The sequence below is a fragment of the Phascolarctos cinereus genome, unplaced genomic scaffold, assembly GCF_003287225.1.
Source record: "Phascolarctos cinereus isolate Bilbo 61053 unplaced genomic scaffold, phaCin_HiC Scaffold_2;HRSCAF=192, whole genome shotgun sequence".
NCBI lineage: Eukaryota > Metazoa > Chordata > Mammalia > Diprotodontia > Phascolarctidae > Phascolarctos > Phascolarctos cinereus.
This window is the reverse complement of record NW_027555625.1, coordinates 267728605-267747821: the sequence shown is the minus strand read 5'-3', so window position 1 is coordinate 267747821 and position 19217 is coordinate 267728605. Positions and strand designations below refer to the sequence as shown.

Here is a 19217-nt window from a genome sequence, read left to right as displayed (position 1 = left end):
GACACTATAGCTGTTGACTATTGCACATGTCACCAGATGAAAAGGAGGTGTGCATTGGTTTCACTGAATTTTTTTTTAATTCTTGTTACAAGAAAAGATTCCCTGGGGAAGTGAGGTGAGAAGGGATATATTGGGGGGGGGTGATAGAAAAACAAAAGACATTAAAATAGGCTAACATAAAATAAAACAAGGGGTTCAAATTCAATGATCTCGACAGTCCCAACCAGCTTGAAATCCTACGCAATGGGAGTTCCTATAAATTCGTCAGGAAATTGGGGACAGGCGGCTAGGGGTGAGCCTGGAGAAGCCAGCTGGCAGATTCACTTACTCAGAGTCTGACTGCGTTCCAGAACTGCCTCCTTTCCTGAGTGGCTCCAGCACCAAACCCCTTCTTTCTCTCTCTGTTCCCCTCCCTTCCTTGGAGGAGCCAGGGATAAGAAGCTGCTAGCCTGAATTCCTGACAGTAGACTGAAAGAATTACACCAGTCAGGAGGGTAAGCAGAGGTCTCGAGACCCAGTGGAAAAACCAGATTTCTCCACCCCTACCCCCAGAGGTCCAAGAGCTGGCTTGAAATTAGACACCAGGAATAGTTCCTAGTCTTAACAAATCACTGAAAACAGAAGGAGCTGGGGGAGGGGGGTGGAGGAGGGAGGATTTCAGTCCACAAGACAGGGAAGGGGATGGGTATTAGAGACAGAGACAGAGAGAGTTGGGGGTAGAAGCAAGGGGTAAGGGTAAGGGCAAGATCCAAGGCTATTTGGACAATGTTAAACTCTGCCCTGCCTTCATGACACAATACAGCCATTGGAATGTCTCTTCCCATTCCCACGCAACTGCTCTATCCAATGACACCCAAGTGCCCTCTGCACTTCTCACTCCTGTCCAGCGGCTTCCTTCTGTAATCTAGCAGAGGGGCTACTCTAGCATCTTCCTTTCTCTTCCTCTAGCAATTCCTGTGCCTCCCCTCCTGCAGATTATTGTTGTTCAGTCATGTCTAACTCTTTGTGACCCCACTGGGGGTTTTCTGGGCAAAAATACTGGAGTGGTTTGCCATTTCCTTCTCCAGCTCATTCTACAGATGGGGAAACTGAGGCAAACAGGGTTAAGTGACATGCCCAGGGTCACACATTTAGTAAGTATCTGAGGCCAGATTTGAACTCTGGTCTTCCTGACTCCAGGCCCAGGCCCTATCCACTGCACCACCTGGTGGTGAATTCATCAGTTCCTTGAAGCCTACCTTGTGCCTAAGCCTTCCAGATCCAGTTTCCCCAGCATCCTCTTCTGTAATTACAGATAGCATCCCACACGATACGAATTTATATTTGCCTTTTCTGGCTTTGCTCTTTTGACCTGTTCCATTAAACTGTAAGATCGTTGAATCTGAATCTAACTTACATTATTTCATTTAATTAGAGAAACATTTTTTAAGTGCCAGGCATTATACTGGGTAATAGGGGTATAAAGATCCTACCCTTAAGGGATTTATAACCTAATGAGGGAGGGGGGTGAGGGTGGGGAATGTATGCACAAATAACTGATAAAAGAGATAGGAGGAGGATGACTATATGTACATATATATCCAATATATATGTATATGTATGTGTATGTATGTGTGTATATGTGTGTGTATCCATTCCTATGATTTCTTTTACACAACTGCACTTGCTCTGAGAGTTGCTTATGGCCCTAAGAGGTTAAATGACTGTCAGACTACCCCCTATGTATCAGAATAGTACGATCCCAGGTCTTCCTGAAACCAAGGCCAGTTTTCTACTACTCCTACAAGTACAATTACCAAATCAAGTCAATATTGGTCTTAATATCAGCGAACCCACAAGACAAAAAGAAGTGGCACTAAATGGAAGGATGGCTCCCAGGTTCTCTCCTTCATCAGGTGTCTAAAGGCCACAAGTCAGGAAACATCATTTCACTGGCCATCTTGTATTGTGGTGTGCTCTATGAGATGTGTGAAAAGACCAGGCTGGAAGACAATTACCACTTAAGTGCCAGCACCTATTGCAAAGGAGGTATCTAGTCCTAGTTACTCCTATACTTCAGTTTCACATCACCCACTGCCTATTGAATGTTTCAAATTGGATATCCCAGAGACATCTGAACTTGGCATGTCCAAAAGAGAACTCATTATCTTTCCCCTAAAACCTACCCCTCTTCCAAACTTCCTTATTTTTGTAAAAGCACCACAATTCTTCCAATGTACCAGATTCATAATCTCATTCCTCACTCCTTATAGCCAATCAGTTGCCAAATCTTGTTCCTACCTCCACAACATCTCATCACAACCACTTCTCTTTATTGACCCAGCCAGTATCTTAGTTCAGATCCTCACTACCTCTTGCCTACCCTGTTACCTCCTAAAATGGCCTCCTAATTGGTCTCCCCCTCCCCTCAATCTCTCCTCTCTTCAATCCTTCCTCTGCCCAGAAAGCAGGGGTTGTCTTTACCTTTCTTTATGCCTGAAACATAGTGGGTAGTTAATAAATGCCCACTGACTTGACCCCAGCTATCAAAGTAATTTTTCTTAAGTTTAGCTCTGACCTTGTCATTTCTCTTGCTCAACCCCGCCCCACCCCCTGCCATGTCTCCTTATTGTCCTGAGCACAAAATATAGATTCCTCTATTTACCTGTTGAAGTCCTTCACAAATATGGCCCCAACATATCTTTCTAGGCTCAATATATATTACTTCCCTTCCCACACTTTATGATCTAGCCAAGCGGACCTTCTCTTTCTTCCTCACACATCATTCCATCTCCCATCTTTGTTTGCCTTTGCACTGGGCATTCCCATGTCTGAAACACGCAACTCTTAGGAAGTTAAAAACTCCCTACTGTACTTACAGAATCTTTCTCCTTCTTCAAGATCCTGCTTAAAAAAAAAAAAGATCCAGCTTAAGTATTACCTTCTGTACAAAGTCCTTCCTGATCTTCCCAAATGCTAGTGCTCCCTCTCCCAACTATCCTGTATTTATTCTGCACATTACTTATATATGTAACTGGGTCAAGTCACTGACAACGCCACTCCCACTTCACTTTGAACGCTGACAGGAAAAGACAAAGACCAAAAGTCCAAGGAATTGCACTGCCCTCCAGCCCAGCCTATCACTAGGCTCATAATCTCTGTGGTATCCTGGACTTATTATTCATACTCACCCCGGATATTCAAATCTTGTGAGTTTCTACTTTCACAGAATCATTGCTCTGTGTCCCTTCTCTCCAATCCCATAGCCATTACCCTAATTCAGGCCTTCATCACCTTTTGCCTGGACTATTGAAGCAGCTTCTAATTTGGTCTCCTTCCCTCATATCTCTTCCGTCTTCAATCCATCCTCTCTTCCTGTGAAGGTGATTCTTCTAAATGGTAACATCGGATCATATCATCCCACTGTTCAGTGAGCCTTTGTGATGCTCTTCAGCATCAAATACAGTCTTCTGTTTGGCCATGCAGGCCTATTTGCTGCTCCTCATGCACAACACTCTGTTTCCCAGTTTGGTTCTTTACACTGGCTGTCCATGCCTGGAACGTTCTTCCTCCTCACTTCTAAATCTCAGTGTTCTTGTTTTCCTCCAAAACTCAGCTCAAGTTCCTCTCCTATAGGAGGCTTTTCCCAATCCTCTCAACTGCTAGTCTTCCTCTCTGAGATTACTTTCCAGTTACTCTGCATATATCTTGCAGGCACCTAGTTATTTATATGTTATCTGCCTCATTAGAATGTAAGGTTCTTGAAGACAAAATTGTTTTGCCTTTCTTTGTATTATCCCCAGAATTTAGCACAGTTCTGGGCACATGGTGACTGCTTAATTGATGCTGTTGAAGATGGGGGTGTGGCTGGAAGCAGACTAGTGAGCTTCCCTCCAAAAACTCCTCCAGACATGTCTAGAAAATGCACCAGACTGAATCCAGAAGGGAAAATCCAGGAAAAAGTCAGAGTGAGTCATTTGTCCAGCCCAGCTCAGAACAGGGAGACAGAGAGGTCCAAGGACACAGAGAACCAGGTCTGGCCATGTGAAGGACACTCCAGCACTCAGGGAGAGGTATGCACAAGGGCATGCAGAGAGCCCAGGACCAGAGGGTGCACCCCCAGACCCATACTGGGGTACATTGATGGGGACAGGTACGAACTGGAAGCTTTAATGTCCATGACCCAGTTCTGAGTCATAGACACAGGGCTACTGAAAAAGGGGCTCTGCTTAACCAAGTGTCCTTCCCTGGTAGGGAGGCTCTGGGCTGTGTATAGATAAGGGAAGTTTAGAAGTCTGCAGCAGTGGTATGACTCAGACCAGGGTCTTCCTTCTAACATCTAGCCCAGCCTGCAAAGGAATAACCAAGGCCAGAATTCCAGACCAGGAGAAGCCTACAATTTTGCCACTCTGATCCAACAGGGTTTTCTAGCTGGCTGACAGGGGCTGAATCTAGCAGCATTTATTCTTGCTTAGACCTAAACCCAGGTCAGGAATTTGCAGAGCTCAGACATGGGGTAGGGGAAGGCATGTGTGTGGGAGGAGGCAGAGTGGCAATCACATTTTGGTTTGGATCAGATCATTTTGGGAGCACTGAAAGTCCCCAGCCTGTCCCTGAGACCCTGGAAGAGCATTAAATGCCCCAAGAAAGCAGCAACAGCACCAGCCCAGACCTTCCTACCAGAGGGGTGGCAGAGACCAACCCTAACACAGTCTGAAGTCAAGAAATAGGCTGGAAAAATGAGCAAACAAAAAAGAATCCCACTGTAAAGAGTTTCTATGGTGTGAGGGAAGCTTAATACACAAACACAGAAGAGGTGAATGATTCCAAAACATCTACAAGCAAAGCCTTGATTAAGAAAAAAAAAATCTGTTAGAATTCCTGGAGGAGATAAAGCAAGAATTAAAAAAAAAAAGAGTTAAAAATGTTTTTGTTAATGGAATGAGAATACTTAAGAAAAAAAATTAGAAAAGATATAACAGTTATAAAAGAAAGAACTGGAGAAAATTGTTGTTGTTTGTCCTTCATTCTTTTTTTTCTTTTTTTTGCTTTTTGGTGAGGCAATAGGGGTTAAGTGACTTGCCCAGGGTCACACAGCTAGTAAGTGTTAAGTGTCTAAGGCCAGATTTGAACTCAGGTTCTCCTGACTCCAAGGCCAGAGTTCTATCCATTGCACCACCTAGCTGCCCCTGTCTTTCATTCTTGAAGAAGACAATGACATCAGGAAGGTGATGCCTTGACTTGCAAGTGGATTGAATTTAAGTGAGGGAGGGCTATGCAAAGTCACCAGCCTCACTTTCTCCTCCAGAGCCATATGGACCCAGTGACCAGATGTAGATCAGGATAGCTGGAGATGGCCCCCTCCAAACAGGATGGTAAGACCCTGATGAATCACAGTGTGTAACCCCTGTATGGGGTGGCCCCTGGGATGAACCCCTCCCTACCTGCCCTTATGCTGGCAGGCCTGAGTGTCCCAGAGAAGAACCATCACAATGTGGTTACTTTTCAACTCTCTCGGGGTACTAGGGATAACTAAATCATGGAAGGATCATACATCTCTCTCCTCCCCACTACTGCTGGCAAGTGTGCTTCCATTTATATAAACATAGCCATTCACATTGATGGTATGTTAAATAACAGTTTGGCAGAAGAAATACAAAACCTTGCCCAAGCAACAAACTCCTGCACATTTGCTGAACCAAAGAGAAGCCAATGACTCCACGAAACAACAAGAAATATTTAACAATGTCACAAGATTGGAAAAAAATAGAAGAAAATGTAAGGTCTCTCATAACAAAAAACAGCTGCTCTAGAAAACTGATCAATTAGAAGAAATGTAAGAATCACTGGACTATCCGAACACCATTACCTAAAATAGCTAGACATCCTATTTCAAGAAATCTTAAAATAAAATCGCTCAGATTTCTTAGAACCAGACAGCAAAGTGGAAATAGAAAAAAATTTACCATTACCTCCTGAAAGAAACCCCAAAATGAGAACTCCCAGGAATAACTTAGCTCAAATCCAGAGATTCCAGGTCACAGAAAAAAAAATGCTGTAATCATCCAGAAAGAAAGAATTTAGTATCGAAGAACCAGTCAGAATCACACATGATTTAGCAGCCATCACGATAAAGGAATGGAGAACTTGGAATACAATATTCCAGAATGCAAAGGAGATGGGCTTATAACCAAGCATAACTTTCCCAGAAAAACTGAGAATAATGCTAAAGGGAAAAAATTAATCTTTTATGAAACAGACAACTTCTATGTGTTCTCAGTGAAAAGACCAGAGCTACGGAAAAACTTTGAAGTTCAAACATAGGAATGAAAAGAAATGGGAGAGGTAAACATGAATGAATAATGATAGAGGACTAAATGAGGATTAATTGCTTACATTCAAATAAGGGGAAATGATACATGTGTCCCCTCTGATCCTTATGATCATCAGGGTTCATAAAGGGAGTCCAATTAGAGAAGGCCTGCAAATGATTCTGTTATGTCTTGATGATGTTAAGAAAAGAATGTAAAGAGATGAGTAGATGAATACATGGGGGGGGCAAAGAGGAGGGGAAAAGAAGGTTGGAGAAAATCATCTCACATAATCAAGGTAGAATCTTATACAAACAAAGAAGAAGGAATGGGAAGGAGTGGCTGACAGTTGAACCACATTCTTATCTGATCTGAAAAAAGGGAAGAATACATATAAACTCACAGATGGATAAAGATACACATTTCACTCAACAGGGAAAAAGGAGGGAAAGAGGTGAATGAATGGGAAGAAGGAATCAGAGGGAGGGTAGATTAGGGAAAAGATTGGTCCTAACCAAAACAAACTCTAAGGATGTAAAAAAATATTTATAGCTCTTTTTAAGGTGACAGAGAATGGAAATTTGAGGGAGTGTCCATAAACAGGAGAATGGGTGAACAAGTTATGATGCATGAATGTGATGGAATATTATTGTACTGAACTCTTATCAGTATAATGGCCAAACACAATTAAAGAGGCCTAATGATAAAACATGCTACTTACCTCCTGATGGAGAGGTGAAGGGCTCAATGTAGAATGAGACAAATTCTTTCTGGATATAGCCAATGAAGAATTTATTTTGATTGTCTATAACAAACAAACAAAAACAACAGAAAAAAAAAACAACAGAAAACTAAGATCACTTCCTGGCAAACTGAAGGAGAAGACATGCAAGCAATGTCAGATTTTATATTTTTGAGCTTAAAGATCACTGTAGATGGTGACTGCAGCCATGACATTAAAAGACATTTTCTCCTTGGAAGGAAAGCTAGGGCAAATCTGGACAGCATACTAAAAAGCAGAGACATCACCTTACTGACAAAGATCCATGTAGATCTTTGATTTTTCCAGTAGCACTGTATGGCTGTGGGAGTTGGAATATAAGACAAGCTAAGCACTGAACAATCAATGCTTTAGAACTGTGGTGCTGCAGAAGATTTTTGACAGTCCCTTGGACAGCAAGGAGTTCAAATCAGTCAATACTTAAAAAAATAATTCAGGCTATTCAATGGAAGGTCAAATACCGAAACTGAGCTTAAATAATTTGACCACATAATTAGAAGATGAAACTTTGGAAAAGATCCTGATTTGGGGAGAAAAACTGAAGGCAAAAGGAAACGGGGACAGATACATAGTATCACAGAAACAACAAACATGAATTTGGACAGACTTCAAGAAATAATGGAAGATGAAAGGGCCTGGCATGCTATGGTACATGGGGTAATAAAGAGTCAAACAGAACTAAACGACTGAACAACAACAATAACGTATAACAGGCTTTGTTTTTCTCCTGTTCTCAGTTGGGGGGCAGAGGTATAGGCTGGGAGGGGAAGAAGGCAGATTTTGGCTAATTAAAACCAAAAAGTTTTTAAATTAAAAAAATTAATGCTTATTGATTTATTGACTTCATAGTATGATTGCTTCATTTTTTTGTAACACTATTTGAGCCCCTGGCACACAATAAGCACTTAATAAATGCTGGTTGACTGAATCAGGAGAACAAAAGAGTCTAGAAACCTCCTCAGTTAGCCAATGTTAGATCTTCTTGCTAAGGGGAAGAGATATAGCAGTCCAAAGCAACATCAGTTTAAAATATAAACTTATTTGTAAAATCTTATGGGGAAGGATAATAGGAAATACAAGCAGCAGCATCTCTATTATCTCACAAAATGGAAAAGCAGTGAAAGAAAAATAGGGTTATATAAAATTTTGGCAAGGGGCCCGATTAAGCCAAAACATCTGTAGAGCATTCAGTGATGAAACTGGAAGACACCAAGAGACCAAAAAAAAAAAACCAGATGTTCTTTGTTTTGTAAAAAAGTCTTTTCTCCACCAATAGGAGTAGAATCCTCTCCTTAACACCATAATCTCCAAGGTACTAAACAACAGAGTACAAAATGGCATTAAAGAAAAAGGTGGGAAAAACAAGGATACATAAAGGATACTTGTGCTGAAGGCGCCAATTCTGATAATACACAAAGGGATTGATGCCCAAGATATCTGAAAGGGGGGAAGACATCAAACTCTTAAAACAAAAAAACCCATTGACTTCATTATTGAAAAAAGGTGGTACGGTAACAGCAACATTGTGCAATGACCGACTTTGATACACTTAACTCCTCTCAGGAATACAATGATCCAAGACAATTCCAAAAGACTTCATGATGGAAAACGCTATCTATATCCAGAGAAAGAACTACGGAGTCTGGATGCAGAGCAAAGCATACTATCTTGTCTCTTTCTCTCTCTTTTTGTTTTTGTTTCTTCTTTTTCTTGGTTTTTCCTTTTGGTTCTAATTCTTCTTTACAACATGACTAATGTGGAAATGTGTTTAATAGGACTGTACATGTGTAGTCTATCAGATTGCACACCGTCTTGAGGAGGGGAAGAAGATTTAGAACTCAAAATCTTATAGAAGTGAATGCTGAAAATTAAAAACAATTAATTTTTTTTAAGGCAATTGGGGTTAAGTGACTTGCCCAGAGTCACACAGCTAGAAAAAAAAAATTTTAAGGTGATAAAAATATATGCCCAATTTTCCAGGCCTATAAAACCTATAAAAGAAAAATCTATACATGTACTAAGTGCATTGTTGAAGAGAGGAATGGGCAGGCATTCACAAACAATATTTTGTAGAAAACATTTTTGCAGTCATACAAATGATTGAACTGTGCAGAGAACATAAGATCCCACTATGTTCACTGTTTGTTCATGATAAAGCACTAAATCTAGTACAGGAAAATCCTGTCTTTAAAGCAAGGTGTCTCCTGTGCATATTTTGAAATTGTACAAAATTCTTTGGAAGATGTAAACAAGATCTGATTATCCATATCAAACATTTAGATTGTATTTGGGAAATGGTTCAGGGCTCTTTATGATCCCAAGTTTCTTCCTGAAACAATGACTCCCAGACCCCTTTTTATTTTCCTGTAATTTTTAAAATTCTGAACTTAAACATAAAATGAGTGATGAAATGAAATTACAAAGCTAGCATGTAGCCGCTTTTCTTTTTAAGTAAGTTTGACATGTAACTTTCAAAGCTGTCCTGCTTGCCTATGATTCCTTCTCTGCTGGTGCCCATCTTTTGAATATCAGTATGCTTCAGGTAGTGCCATCTGGATATGAGTCATGAAATATCACAGTCTCCAAAGAATGAAAGTTTCAGGTGACTCAAAGGACAGTGGAAGGATATGTGGTGGGCGTGAACAGGCCATGGCTTATTACCAATAAAGAATTATGCAAGAGTTACAACAAGAAAAGGAGGTAGGTTGGTTGGGGAATGAGAGCAAAGGCTAACAAATGGACTGCACAAAATCCACTGATCCACATGTCATATCAAGAAATATAGAGGAAAGCATGTTGGATGGATGGACTTCCCTCCAGGCACCCCTACCTTCACTTCCCAGGATTTATAGACATAGACAAAAATCATACAGGATAATCAAGTATAGATGGGCTGCAGTCAGCATCCGTGGAAGGAGCATTCACATTCCCAAGGAGCTCATAGATCATTAAAGTATCTCTAAGCATCTGAATAGGGCCTTATACATAGTAAGCACCTAATGAATGTCCATTGAATCAAACTAAAGAGAACTGACAACAGAACACAGAGCATTAGCAGTGTGAGAGATCTTAGAATGTAGAATGTCAGAACTAGAACAGAATTATAAGATGGAATACTAACACTGAAAAAGACCTGACCATATAGACTATCAGAGCCAGGCCAAGTAGACCCAGTCTTACACCCAGTCAGTACAGGAAACCCTTCTATAGCATTTACAACTGGATCTATCTTTTATGAAATTTATGAATTTCAGCACTGACTTTCTCTAAGAAAATATTATAATATAAATATGTGCTATTATTATTAGCAAAATAGCAGTAATTTAATCCAGATATCTTTTGAATCTCTCTCTCTTTCCCCTTCTCCCCCGAAAACACAGCAACAAATAACTTCTTGACATGTTATTCTAGATCTGAGTCTCACTAACAGGAAGGAAGTGGTTGCCAGGATGAATACGATGGGAATGTTAGGGAGAAATGCATTCCATCTTAAAGTTTGTGATAGAGGAAATTTGGGCATGGTCTGACATGCACTCAAGATTTGGGGAAAGCAAGTTTCAGAGGATTCATAGCAAAGATAGGTAGCATCCCAGACTAAAATGCTTCAAGCAAAATCAGCCTAGGAGGGGTAAGAGGTGCTCAAAAATGAAATTCTGAAAGTACAAAAGAAAACGATTCCATTGAGGAAGAAAAATGAGATTTGTCTGAAGAGACTGATGTATATGCACAGGAAATTCATCAGCTAATTTAGATTTTTTAAAGAAATGTACATTTAATGGGGGACTGACCAACAGGGGCCCAGTTCTTTAAAAAAATGTACAACATATATTCTGTCTGCTGACTACCCAATTGTGGGATCAGTGAGCCTGCTTCAGCAAACATATAACGGAAAGGTCCTGTTCTTCCCTTTAGAGCACATGCAGCTATTCTAACACTGGTTCTTTTGGCTTACTGAATATGATGAAAAGCCTTTTATTTGGCTTCTGAGCCAGAACTGAGGGTACCTACAAACAGTTTTAACAGAGGAGTTTGATTTCTCTCTTTTCTTGATGGTTTTTGAATGAGGAGGAAGATGAACTATTGTGGGTCTTTGGGTAGAAGGGCCTTGGGCCCTCCATGGTGCTGCTGTTTTTCTGTCTTTGTTGTGTTTCATTCTTTGCCAGAATGTGTAGAGGAGATGGAACAGACTAGGTTATTACCTTAGAAGCTTACCACAGCCAAGCTCATTAAGAAATCAGCCCTGAGGAGTGACCTGCTTGACCTAGTAGCAAATTGTTCTGATCACCAAGACACTGGGGCCCTGCAAGCAAGAGAGTAACTTTTCCATCAGCTGTAATGAGCCCAGAAGTGAACTTGGTGGGAGTAAGGTGATGTAGCAGTCTCTTTCAGTGTGAGCCCATTCTCCCCAGTGACTAAGATAGAGAGAAGAGAATGGACTCCAGTTCAAGATCTATTTCTGTACTTTGGTACTTACTGTAGCTTTTCAGTAAATATCCCTGTGTAAAAGCAAATTCATGTTAATTGACTATCAATGATGTTGAGGAGCTACGACCTGGTCAAAATTATATTGGGGGTGGGGTAGCTAGGTGACACAGTGGATAGCGCTCAGGCGTTGGAGTCAAGAGGACCTGAGTTCAAATCTGTCCACAGACACTTGACTCTTACTAGCTGTGTGACCCTGGGCAAGTCACTTAACCCTGATTGCCTCACCAAAAAGCAAAAAAAAAGTATAAAAAATGATATTGGGGTACTAATCAGTGTTTAGATGATATTGACAAGGTGGTAACTGGTTGACCAATAGTGGTGGTGGTGGGGAGACACACACTGGATGAGGACTTATGAACTACAGAGCATTAAAAGAGCCTCACAATCCCTTGAGTTATCTATCACTGGAACTCTAAAGCAGTGGGGGGAAATGTAGCCAGGTGCTCTCTGAAGGACCCAACATGTTAGTCAGTATAAGTTGGGAGACTGAGGTCAGAGCCTGTATAGGTGATGTGTGTGTGTGTGTGTGTGTGTGTATAATATATGTGAATGTGTGAATATCTATATATATGGAAGCAAGGTTAGGTAACAGAAGATGAATATTAGTAGGGTTCTGTAAAATTCTGAGAAAAGTTGAAGCTCAGAATGAGCTTAAGCTATCAAGGGAAGGCCAACCAAAAGAGTTTTTTTTTTCCCCTAGTTTTGGAAAAAAAAGGGGAGGGGGAGTGAGAATCAGAGAATGGATAGACCTTTGCTTGGGGCAGATGGAATAATGATAGCTGAGAGAAGGCAGAACTGCCCGATCCTTATTTTATTTCTATTTTCTCTGCAAAGGAGAATGACCTCTATACTAGAAGTGACAAGATAAAAACGACTAACAGGGAGTTGACATTCAAGATAAGTAAGTTGAGAGAGATAGGAACAGCACACCTTCAGCCCAGGATGAATTAAGTCTCCTGACCCAGATGAACCACATCCTCTGGTGATGAAAGAACAGGAAGAAGGGCAAGTGTCTTGATTTAAAAAAAAAAAACGGGAAAAAAGAATCTCTAAACTAACTATAAACCAATCAGTTTGATTTGGACTACTAGGAAAATTCTAGAACATGTCTTTAAAGAGCCAGTTGAAGTGAATCCCTAAAAAAGAGAAGCAGTGATTACAGAGAGGCAGTATGGCTTCATCAAGAACAGGTTGTACCAGAATACGATTATCCCTTCCACATCATGGAGTTTAGGGCACCCCTGGGATGTGGAAAATCCAAATAAATTTTTTTGGCCCTCCCTTTGTACCAGAGAAGAAGTCTGAATTTTTTTCTTTTTCTTTTATTATGGGGTGTTTACAGTACCTTATTGTAAAATTTGGGTTAATAGTATATAATACCATACGTATATTTTATGCATTTCTGAGTTTCTAAACTTTTTCTGTGCCATCTGGCCTTCATGTGTCATCTGTGGCTTCTGCAAAACTCCCCCCAAATTCCCATTTAATTTCTTATGCCGACCCACAATATATTAAAACCGCAATGGAGAAAATCATGACGTGGAAGAGATAACTGTACTTCATTTCCTTTCTTCATAGGATTACTAAACTAGTTGATGAAGGGAATGCTTTGGATGTAATTTACCTAGACTTTAACAAATGTTTTTGATAAAGTATCTCACGTGATTCTTATAGAGAAAACAAGGATGTGGATTAGGTGATAATACAATCAGAAGGATTCAGGACTAGTTAGATGGCGGTAGTGGGTCATGTCAATATCATCACTAGAATTTATATAGCTCCCACTATGTGCCAAGCACTGTGTGAAGCACTTTACAAATATCATCTTATTTGATCCTCACCACAACACTGAGAGGAAGGTGCTATTATGATCCCCATTTTACAGTTGGGGAAACTAAGAGGCACAGAGATTAAGTGACTTGCCAGGAACACACAGGTAGAGAATGTCTGAGGTCATATTTGAACTCAGGACTTCCTGACTTCAGGCCCAGAGCTCCATGCACTACACTACCTGCCTGTCTCTACCCAGGAGATCTCTAGTGCAGGACCCAGAGATCTGTGCTTAGCCCCGGGAGGTTTAACATTTTTGTCAGTGACTTGGACAGAAGGACAGGATGGTATGCTTACCAGATCTGAAGATGAAACAAGGCTGGGAAGGATGACTACCACAGTGGATGACAGAATCAGCATCAAACAGGATCCTGAGAGGCTACAATAGAGTACCGGCCCAAACCTGATACAATGAAATTCAACAGGGCTAAATGTAAAGTCTCATGCTTGGGTACAAAAATATCAACTTCACGAATATAAGATGGGGGAGGCATGGGTAGATATCGGTTGTTCTGAGAAAGATCTGAGAAAGGGTTTTATTGGGCTACAAGCTCAAGAGAAGGGCAGTTGGTGGCACAGTTGATAGAGTATCAGGACTGGAGTCAGGAAGACTCATCTTCCTGAGTTCAAATCTGACCTCAGACACTTACTAGCTGTGTGACCCCGGGCAAGTCACCTAACCCTATTTCCCTCAGTTTCCTCATTTATAAAATGAGCTGGAGAAAGAAACAGCAAACTGCCCTGCTATTTTTGCCAAGAAAACCCCAAATGGGGTCACAAAGAGTCGGAAACAACTGAAGAGCAACTGAACAACCACCACCAGCTCAACAGAAGTCAAAGTTAGCAGTACACTCTGGTAGCCAAAAACCTTCATGGGATCTTGGGCTGCGTTAAGAGGGGCAGTTTCCAGGAATAGAGTGGTCCCAGTTCCAGTAAACTCTGCCCTCTTCAACCCCCATCTGCAGTACTGTGTTCTGTTATGGGGACAGTGGTGTAAGAAGGACATTGATAAGCTAGAAAGTACACTGAGGATAAACCAGGATGCTGAAAGGCTTGAGTTCACAACCCAGAATGATCAGTTGAAGGATCTGGGTGTGATTAGCCTAAAGAAGACATGACAGCTGTCTCCAAGGGTTGTCATGGGGAGAAGGGATTAGACTTGCGCTGGTTAGCTCAACGAGAAGACCAGGAGCAAGGGGGTGCAAAGAGGAAAACTGAGGCTTGATGCCAATAGGAACTTCCTAACAATGAGACTGTTCAGAAGTGGTTGGAGCTGCCTGGAGAGGGGGTGGGTTTCCTATCCTTTGATGTATTCAAGGAGAGGCTGGGTGATCACTTGTTAGGTATGGGATGGAGAGGATTTCTTTTCTGTATGGATTACACAATTTTCTGATTCTGTGACATTGAGCTGTAGCTTCATATTTTATAATTCTTCCCGACTGAAGTGTCATCTATGCTTTCATTACCAGATAACCATCAATTCTGAAACAAAGGAAGAGGTTTAGAAACCAAAACACTGGACTTAGTTTATGAAGTGAAACAATTTTTTTTTGCTTTCTTTTTGTTTATTTTTTAAAGGAAACAGTTGTAAAGAAAGTTTAATTGGTTGTATGAAAATTTAGTAACAAATTTATAATGAATTATTTTCTAAAAGTAAATCAGTAAAATATTAACATAGCATTTCCAAAGTCAGAGGATCTGAATTCAAATTGATTTTTAATAATTTTTAAAAATAATTTTAATTTAAAATTATTTCAAAAAATAAACTCATCTCTCTTTTGCTAAGTGCCAGACTTGCAGTCTGAAAGACCTAGGTTCACATCCTGCCTCTGGTACTTACTAGCTGTTTGACCCTGGGTAAGTCACTTAACCGCTGTTTGCCTCAGTTTCCCCATCTGTAAAATGAAGAGGTTGGTCTAGATGGCATCTGAAGTCTCTCAGCTCTGGATCTCTGATCCCATGATATTATGAACCATCCTTAACTTCCCTTCCTTTTTCCCCTCTTAACTGCCAAGCCCCAATCAGAGAAGGTTATATTTGGCAATGAGGCTGCCTGGCAAAATATACAGGAAAGAAATAGAATGGTGTTGTGGAAAGAGTTCAAGACCCACTTCTGCCATGTATTACTATGTGATTTTAGTCAAATTACTCAACCTCTCTAGGCCTCAGCATTCCCATCTGAAAAATGAGGGAGTAAGACAAGATGCCCTAAGAGACCTCTACCACTCTCAGATCCTGTCTACCCTGAGTTGCTGTTGCAGAACTGAACCAAGGAATCTTCAAGCTAGAAGGAACCTTAAAGGTACATTTTGTCTAGCTTCCTATCCAATGCAGGCACATTTTCTACAGTATTCCCAGTAGGCGGCCATTCAGCATCTGCTTGGAAATTTATAGTTAATGGGAAACTCACTACCTCAAAGGCAACCTGTTCCCTCACTGGATGTCTATTAGAAAGTTTGTTGTTATATTTAAACCAAATCTGTAATATCCATTGATTTCTCACAGTTCTGCCCTCTGGGGCCAAGCCAAAAATTTTTAAAAATTCTTCTTCCACATAACAGATGTTCAGATACTTATTCAATAAACTATCTATTGTGTCACTACTGGAGATACAAAGACAAAACTACATCAGTCTCTGTTCCCAAGGAATGTACATTCATCTGAAACTGTATTCTGTATTTGAAGGCAGAGATCATCCTTGAATTCTCTCAAGGCTAAAACTTCCCCAGTTCCTTCTTCAGATCAACTGATCTCCACATTATATAGTTTTGAATCCCTTCACCATCCTGGTTGCCCTCATCCAGCAAAGGGTCAAGTGTCTATTGCTTAGGGATCAGGAGGAATGGTCTGGGGAGGCCACAACTGGCCTTGGCTATTACAGGAAAAAGACGTTTTTCCTGACATGCCTTTCCTCTGAGCTCACTTGGAATAGTCTTCCAACCATGATAACACTTCCTTCCTCTAGCTTCCTCTAGGGTTCAGCTGACTATTCAGTTTATAAGGGCTTCCCTAATACATGCCCATGTTACAATAACAAAATCCCTTACAAAAAACTGTAACCATCTACCAATCCCCAAATTCATTCATTCATTTGTTCAACAAATATTAAGTGCCCTATGAAATATGTCATGGACCATCATGCTAGGCAATGAATGATATACTAAGATGAATAAAACAAAGTCTCTGCCCTCAAAGAGCTTACAAACTCGGGAGAGATAAGACATGGATACAAATGACTAAAACACAAGGCAAGATCTAAGTGCAAAAGAACAAAACATTGTTAGGATTTAAGGACACTGCTGGTGGGGAGCTGGAGAGATGGATCAGAAAAGCCTCATTGGAGGAAGTGGGCAGAATTTCAACAATGATTTGAGGGAGAGGCAAGGCATTCCAGACCTGGGGAACAACATGAATGAACTATAGGCATGAGGTAAGGAGGTTCCAAGTGTGCATAAGTGATGGTGAGTAAGGTCTGTTTGCGTAATAGGAGATCTGACTGAAAAGGCAGATTGGAACCAGATTGTAGAGGGCCTTGAATATCACATTAAGGAGTTTGAACTTTATCCTACAGTGGGAGTTTATGAGTAGAGTTGTGTGTTGGGAAGATGAATCCCAATGGGTTGGACTAGAAAGGGACCAATGAGTTACAAGGCAGTTGTTGCACAGGTAAGAGATGAAGGCTTTGATAACCTATATTTATAGAATCCTTGAAGGTTTACATAGAACTCAAACAGCTAATAAGTGCCAGAGGCAAGGTTTGTACTTCAGGACTCCATGACCAGAACTCTACCCAGGGGATCTAGGGTGTTGGTTGTGGATTGGGAAAAGAACAGACAAATAGATAGGACAGACTGAGGCAGGTTGGAGACAACTCAACCAGCATTCATTAAGGTCCTACTAAACCCAAGACAAAAAGTCATGTGATGTAGTGGAAGGGCAGCTAGGTGCCACAATAGATAGGTGGCACAAGAGATAGAGGCCTGGAGTCAGGAAGACTCATCTTCCTGAGTTCAAATCTGGCCTCAGACACTTACTAGCTATATGACCCTGGGCAAGTCACTTAATGCTGTTTGCCTCAGTTTCCCCATCTGTAAAATGATATAAAAAAGGAAATGACAAACCACCACAGTATTGCTGCCAAGAAAACCCCAAAGAAGAAGCAGATGACTGAAAATAAAACAGTGGAAGGAGAGCTGGCATTGGGGTTAGATAGACCTCGGCCCAAGTTCTATCTTGCCTTGGACAGTCTGTGACCCCAGCAAGTCTTTTAACCTCTCAATGCTCCTGGCCAGAGGTGTCAATGAGCCAACCCCACCACAAGCTGCTTACAAACACTCCTGAGTAGTTGGACACAGATTAAAATGTAATTGGGAAACATCTAACAAAATAAATAAAAATGCAATAAAACATAATGTTAATGTTTTCTAAGTTTTCTAAGTCAATATGTCTCTCCCCCCTCCCTGCAGGAACCTTTATGTACCATTTAGTAGCTCCCATTTAGTACTATTTGAATTTGACACCTTGGATCTAAGTAACTCTCTAATGAGACTATAAAATACAAAGAAGGTTCAGATCTACCTAGACAGGGTAAGTCTTTGTTCCTGAAGCTTCTTAAACCAAAATCACAGATCTGATTTAAAAAAAAAATGCTAGGCACCAAGAATACAAAGGCAAAAAAGCAAAATAAAACAGGTTTTGCACTTAATGAAATTACGTGTTAATGGAATTTATTTAAAATTATTTAAAACATGCTAGCATTCACTAGACACTTAACATAAAGTGTCTCCTAGGAATGTTTTTCCCCCATAAAAATCTCTTCCCCAGTCCTACCAAATTCCTTTTATAACACAAATATGGTGCTGATACTTAAACCAGGAAGAACCAAAACAGAAAAAGAAAATTGTAGACCAATTTCTCTAAAGAACATTGATGCAAAAATTTTAAATTACAGCAATATGTCACAAAAATAATCATATACTATGACTGGGTGGGATTTATGCCAGAAATGCAAGGTTGGTTCAATATTAGGAAAACTATCAGCATAACTAACCATATCAGTAACAAAACCAACAAAAATCACATGATTATTCAATAGATACTGAAAAGCTTTTAACAAGATATAATACTTATTCCTATTAAAAACACTAGGAGGTTTAGGAATAAATGGAGCTTTTCTTAAAATGATAAATAATATTTATCAAAAACAATCAGCAAGTATCTGTAATGGGGATAAGCTAGAAGACTTCCCTATAAGATCAGAGGTGAAACAAGGATGTCCATTATCACCACTATTATTCAATATTATACTATAAATGTTAGATATATAAATAAGTTAAGAAAGAGAAATTGAAGGAATTAGAATAGACAATGAAGAAACAAAATTATTACTCTTTGCAGATGATATGATGGTATATTTGGAGAATACTAGAGAATTGACTAAAAACTAGTTGAAATAATTAGCAACTTTAGCAAAGTTGCAGGATATAAAATAAACCCATATAAATCATCAGCATTTCTATATATTACCAACAAAGTCTAGCAGCAAGAGATAGAGAAATTCCATTTAAAATAACTGTAGACAATATAAAATATTTGGGAATCTACCTGCCAAGACAAAACCAGAACTATATATGAACACAATTATAAAACACTTTCCACATGAATAAAGTCAGATTTGAACATTCAGAAAAATATTAATTGCTCATAGATAGGTTGAACCAATATAATAAAAATGACAATTTTACCTAAATTAATTTACTTATTACACATCAAACTGCCAAAAATTATTTTATAGAGCTAGAAAAAAAATAACAAAATTCATCTGTAAGAAT

At 40.0% G+C, this 19217-nt stretch overlaps 1 protein-coding gene across 1 annotated transcript in view; it reads right to left on the bottom strand.

The window, feature by feature from the left end:
• LOC110193638 (uncharacterized) overlaps positions 1-19217 on the bottom strand; it is a 75395-nt gene that overhangs the window by 48228 nt on the left and 7950 nt on the right. Inside the window, exons 2-3 of the mRNA XM_078149168.1 lie at positions 13684-13789; positions 7012-7095 (exon numbers count right to left, since the gene is read on the bottom strand). Coding sequence (XP_078005294.1) covers positions 7012-7095; positions 13684-13746 — 147 coding nt within the window. The 5' untranslated portion in view covers positions 13747-13789. The remainder of the gene's footprint in view (positions 1-7011; positions 7096-13683; positions 13790-19217) is intronic.